The 5,219-nt window shown below is 64.5% G+C and overlaps 1 protein-coding gene across 1 annotated transcript in view; it reads right to left on the reverse strand.

The window, feature by feature from the left end:
- The window catches only part of SIPA1 (signal-induced proliferation-associated 1), a 10,744-nt gene that overhangs the window by 2,885 nt on the left and 2,640 nt on the right, over positions 1 to 5,219 (reverse strand). The window contains 7 exon segments of the mRNA XM_029957385.1: positions 8 to 317; positions 398 to 555; positions 830 to 933; positions 1,554 to 1,728; positions 3,715 to 3,891; positions 3,977 to 4,104; positions 4,748 to 5,219. The exon segment at positions 4,748 to 5,219 is cut by the window's right edge and continues 101 nt beyond it. Coding sequence (XP_029813245.1) covers positions 8 to 317; positions 398 to 555; positions 830 to 933; positions 1,554 to 1,728; positions 3,715 to 3,891; positions 3,977 to 4,104; positions 4,748 to 5,219 — 1,524 coding nt within the window.

Below are 5,219 nucleotides of genomic sequence, written 5' to 3' on the forward strand. Positions count from 1 at the left end.
CCCCCGCCGCCTGCAGCTCGGCGCCCGGGCCCCGAGGGGGCGCCTTTCGCCTCCCGCCCAGGGAGGGCAGGCCGAAGCGGGAAGCCGAGTCCAGCGACGTGGTGGTCACCTCGTTGGTGGCCAGGTCCTGCAGGTACTGCTGACGCGTGCGCGTGGCCATGGCGTGGAACTGGCGTGCGTGGCCCGCTGCCTGCTCGCCGTTGAGCGCCTTGGCCAGCAGGAAGGCGCGGAAGTCGGCATTGGCCGGGAAGGGGCCTCCGCCCTGGGGCAGAGCAGGCCCAAAGGCCGGGGTGTCCTGGGTGCGGCTCACGGCCACCCTGAGGGGAGGGAGGCGGTAGTTAGGGGCCACCGGGAGGGTACGTGGCAGTGGCAGAACTGGGGCCACCGGGGCACCCACCTGTAGGAGGTGTGAAGGGTGCAGGGTGCATGAGCCCGCACCACTAGGAACACGTGCTGGAAGTGCGAGCGGATGGTGGTGGGGCAGAAGGGCTTGCTGCCAGGCTCCTGGAACACGATGGTCACGATGTCGTTGCCAATGTGGCGTTTCCGCAGGAGCTGGGAGTTAGATGGCGGGAGAGGTAAGCTGGACCTCTCTGTCCCCCAAGTCCCTCCTAATTCTGGCAGGGCAGAGCCTGGGCACCGGGGGTCCCCCACCTGCCCCTGGGAGGAGTCTGGGGTGTTTGTCTTTGGAGAGAGACACCTTGGGGAGGGCTGTTAGGGCTCAAGGGATCTCAGGCCAAGGCTGAAATGCTACCCACCCGCATGACATGCCTCCATGGTTCCCCAGAAGCCCCTGGCCATCCCCCAGCCCCATCGCAGCCCCTCACACCTGCTGCTGGTTATTGGGGGTGTAAGGCAGCATCGTGGACACGTGGAACATGATCTCGTGGTCCTGGTACGTGGTGTACAGGGAGTGCGTGCCTGTGGAATCCGCTGCGGCCAGGGGCACAGAGGGAGAGCAAGGGGGATGGGCTTGAACTTGCCGCTCCTACGTGTGGTCTCGAGCTCCAGTGCCCCCACCCAGCAGCTGGGCCGCGCCTTCATGCCATCAGGCCATGAAGTCAGGGCCTCACCTGCGGCAGCTCCCCTTCCCCTTCCCCCACAGGCTCGGCATGGGAGTGCCGGGATAGAATGAGGAGCTCAGTGAGGAACAGCCTGCTAGGAGGGCGGCGTGGATGGAGGTCCCAGGAGAGGACGGACTTGGCCCAGGCACCAGCATGTGTGGAGCAGCTGAGAGTGGAAGGAGCCCAGAGGTGCTCCCTAAGGGGCCCTGGGGTCCTTCCAACCCGGGAGGCAGGGGGAACGTGTGTGTTTGCTGGAGGGAGCGGTGCCTGCAAGCCGTGTGGCCTGGGGCCAGGGCCTCGGGGACCATCCTAGTCCTTCCTTCCAGCCCACGCTTGACCCACGTCCTCAGCCTGCCCAAAGAACTCTTCAACCCCGGCCCCAGCCCCAGGCCAGTACAGGGTGCAGCGGTGACAAGGCAGGTGGCTCTCCCCAAGGCCGTCTGCCCCCCAGCGCCAGTCTGCCCCCGCTCCCCAGCCCCCGAGCCTCACTTTTGGTGTCCAGCTGGGCCCTGTAGTTCTCGAAGCCTTTGAGCCGCACCACGTCGCCCAGCAGGGTGAGGAACTGCGTGAAGGCCGGTCCCGCCTCCTGGTTGTTGTACATCTCCTCCTCCGAGCCCTGGCCCGCGCGGCAGTACAGGATGCCCACCTTGCGCTGGAAGCTCAGCTGCGGGGCAGGGCACGGGCAGAGGGCCCAGGCCTCAGTCTCTCGGGCCCTGCACCCACCGGGTCTCAGCGAATGAGCCGGGGGCTGGGCTATCTCTGCAAGTGGCCCTAAGCACCACCCTCTCTAAGCCACCTCTGTGTTTCTGCCTATACATGGGGTTCTATCCTGCCCCCACCCCCCCACCCCCAGAGCTCAGGAGGGTAGAGGAAGTCACAGGTGGGAAGGGACCCAGAGGGAGTTGGTTCTCATGTGACCACAGAGGAGGTGATTCACGGAAAGGACCCAGCACTCAGTGTGCTCGCTTGAGCTCAGTTAATGTTCACAGTGCCATTCTCCTCATCTCAAGACTCGCCTGTCCTCCCCTCCCTCGATTCCCAGGCACCCCCAGCCCAGCCTCCGGAGGCCTTGAGCCCTGCACCCCGTCCGCTCACGCTGCTCCCGGCTCCTTGGGCTCCTTTCCATCCGGGGTTTTTGTGCACAGCCCCTCCGGGTCCAGCCTCCTTTCTTCATAAGAAGCTTGTGTACACTCAGTCCCCACTTCAGGTTCGTCCCTCCTGACTCCTGCAGCCCCCCTTTCACTCCAGCTCCAAACCCCTGCTGCTCCTTCAGCCCACGGGCATGCCTTACCCTGCGCACTGTCACCACAGTGGGCGCTTGGAACAACTGGAACTTCGCTTTGCCTGAGACCCTAGCGACCCCACTGTCTCAGGCCTGGGCCTCTTCTCCACAGGGTGTGCCCCCTCAGTGATGGCCGCATCCGTGTCCACGGGAAGACACTCCAGTCCCTGCCTCCAGCCCTGACCTTTCTTCTGAGCTCCAGACCCATTTCTCCAGCTGCCCAGGTGGCCCTCCCTCCCCGTGGCACCTCACGCCCTCACTGTGTTGCACCCATCCCCCCCCCCACCGAACTGTCACTTCCTCTTCACCTCTGCCATCGTCACCATCAGGTGTGGGTTAGAGGACTACAGCAGCCTCTGGCCTGGCCTCCCTGCCCCTCCAGTCTGGCCTCCACACTGCACCCTGAGGGCTGCTCTACCTTTCATACCTTCCATGACTCCCCAGTGCCCCCCCAGGACCAAATGCAAGCCTTCCCTCTCCCCCTGCCCCCAAGCACTACTCCAGCCACACAGAACTGCCTGTAGGACCCCAATGTGACCTGCTCTCAGTCACTAAGCCTTCCACACAAGGTGTTTCTTGTGTCCAGAAGGCGCCGGCTCGTCCTGACTCCAGCCCTTACGTTCCTACCATGATATGAAAACCCCTGGACGAGGAAGGGCTGTCAGGACTACCCTTGGTGCCCCATGGAGCCTTCGATAGTTCCCTCTCACTGCTCCACCATTAACTGCAGGCCTCTCTCTCCCCATTGGCCGTGAGCTACTCAAGGACAGAACCTGGTCTGGACATGTCTCCAGCGTCCAGTCTGGGGCCCAGGACCAAGGTGTGAGAAAACGTTTGTTGAATGGCTGACGGACTGAATGACACGGAGGAGGATCAGAGCCAGTGGGCAGCTTTCAGCACGGGGTAGGGGAGGACTTGACCTGTCCCTCAGTGCAATGGGCAGCCCCAGGAAGGAGTGAGCGCCCCACATAGAGAGGAAACTAAGCACCACCTTGCAGGGCAAGTTAACAGGGAATGAGAGGGACTTGCAGCAAGCGGCGCAGGGGGTCTGATCGGTGTTTCTCAACTGACATGTACATGGGAATTAACCTAAGATCTTCTTAAAGCACCGGCTCGGTTCAGTGGGTCGGCAGGGCGGAAGTCGGCATTCCTAACAAGCTCCGGGGTAATGCGGAGGCTGCTGGTCTGCAGATTTTACTTTGAGAGAAAAGGCTCTGGATGACCTCTGCCGCCCTCTCTGAAAAGCCAGCTTTCCCGGGGTCACCGCCAGCCCAGGGTCAGGGTCAGGGCTGGGCGGCCGGGGGCTGAGCAGACTGGGTTCAGATCAGGCCTCGCTGTAGGGCTGTGAGGGGGGCGCCGGCCACTCACCACTTGCTCGTCCAGTGTAAGCAGCGTGCGTGGCACCTTCGGTGAAGCTGAGCCCAGGCGCAGGCAGGTTGGGCTCAGCCGCGGCGCCACGTGTTCCAGAAGCTTCCTCGGGGACAGGCCCCTCGGGGGCCCTGGCGGCAGCGCATCCTCCGAGATGGTGCCTCGGAGAGTCCGGAGCTGAGGACGGGACGTAGGGGCGCTCAGAATCCATACGGGTTTTCCAGAAGGCAAAGCGCGCTCCAATCCCGTGACCTGGGCCCACCTGTGTGGTGCGCACGATGACGCGGTAGCTGTGCAGGGTGCCTCCGCCGCTGCCTTCCTTCTCCTCCCGCCGCAGGCTCACTGCCACCGGGCCCAGCGCCTCGTCCAGTCCGAAGAAGTTCTGGTGTTCTGGGGGGAAGGCGGGGGCCAGGCGGTGGATGACCGGCCCCAACCCCCGGCAGGGGTCACCGTCCCCATCCGACCATGCCCATCACTAAATTCACCCCCCCCATGCCCCATCCCCTCATCTAGCGCCCACCCTAGACTAAGGCCCACTCCCAGCGCAGCCCGGCCCCCGCTCTGCCAGCCCAAATCCTGATCCGCGCTTGGGCCTCTGCCCTGAACACCTGACACGGGCCCCAGGCCCCGGGGGCCATGGCCCGCTGGCTTCCAGGCCTAGACCCTGCAGGGCCCCCGCCAGCCATGCCCAGCCTTGCCACCCCATCCCCCGTATTCAGCTGCAAGTTGTCCGGGGCCTTCCCTTCCGGGAACTGATGAGAATGAAGCTCCCAGGTGCAGAGGTTTTTCACACCTCACTTTCCACTGCACAGAAGTGTTGATAGAAATTCTCTTCCCAGCCCAGAGTGGGGAGGTGGGGCAGGATGAATCAGAGGGAGGTGGTTGAAGCTGAGTTGTAGGCAGCCTTGGGCCCAGAGGCAGACCCTGACCCTTCACATGGCCAGGAACTTGACAGGGAAAGGATAACTCATGAGCGAGCCCTACTGTGTGCTCCCCCAGGGTGACGGGGCCTGCTGCCCAGCCCTCCCCGTACCTTTGCCGTAGAAGTACTTGCGGTAGTAGCCGGCGCCCAGGTCGGCGTGTTCCAGGCTATAGGCCACAGTTCGGTTCTGGGGCTCCTCCAGGATGGACACAGCCGCGTTGGGCAGTGCCGGGGGCACGGGTGGGGACACCGGTCCACCCAGGCCCAGCTCGCCCTCACCGCCGAGCTCACTCACGAAGCCAGGGGCTTCGAGCAGCAGGTCCGAGCTGGCAGACAGGTCCTCAGCAGAGGCTGGCGTCCCAGGGCCAGGCTCTGCGTGGCCGCCTGTCCCCCTCGGCCTGGGAACCCAGTCAAAGAGCAGACTCTGCACGTCATAGTGGGCGAACCAGTGGGGCTCGGGCGCTGGCGGGAAGGCGGGCTCCGGCTCCTCGGCCGGGAGCCCCAGCAGCGCCAGCGGGTCAGTGAAGAGCCGGGTGGGGGTGGCGGCGGGGCGGCTGGCCTCCTCGTGGCTGTGGGCACGGGC

The sequence above is a fragment of the Suricata suricatta genome, chromosome 11 (assembly GCF_006229205.1).
Source record: "Suricata suricatta isolate VVHF042 chromosome 11, meerkat_22Aug2017_6uvM2_HiC, whole genome shotgun sequence".
Classification (NCBI taxonomy): Eukaryota; Metazoa; Chordata; class Mammalia; order Carnivora; family Herpestidae; genus Suricata; species Suricata suricatta.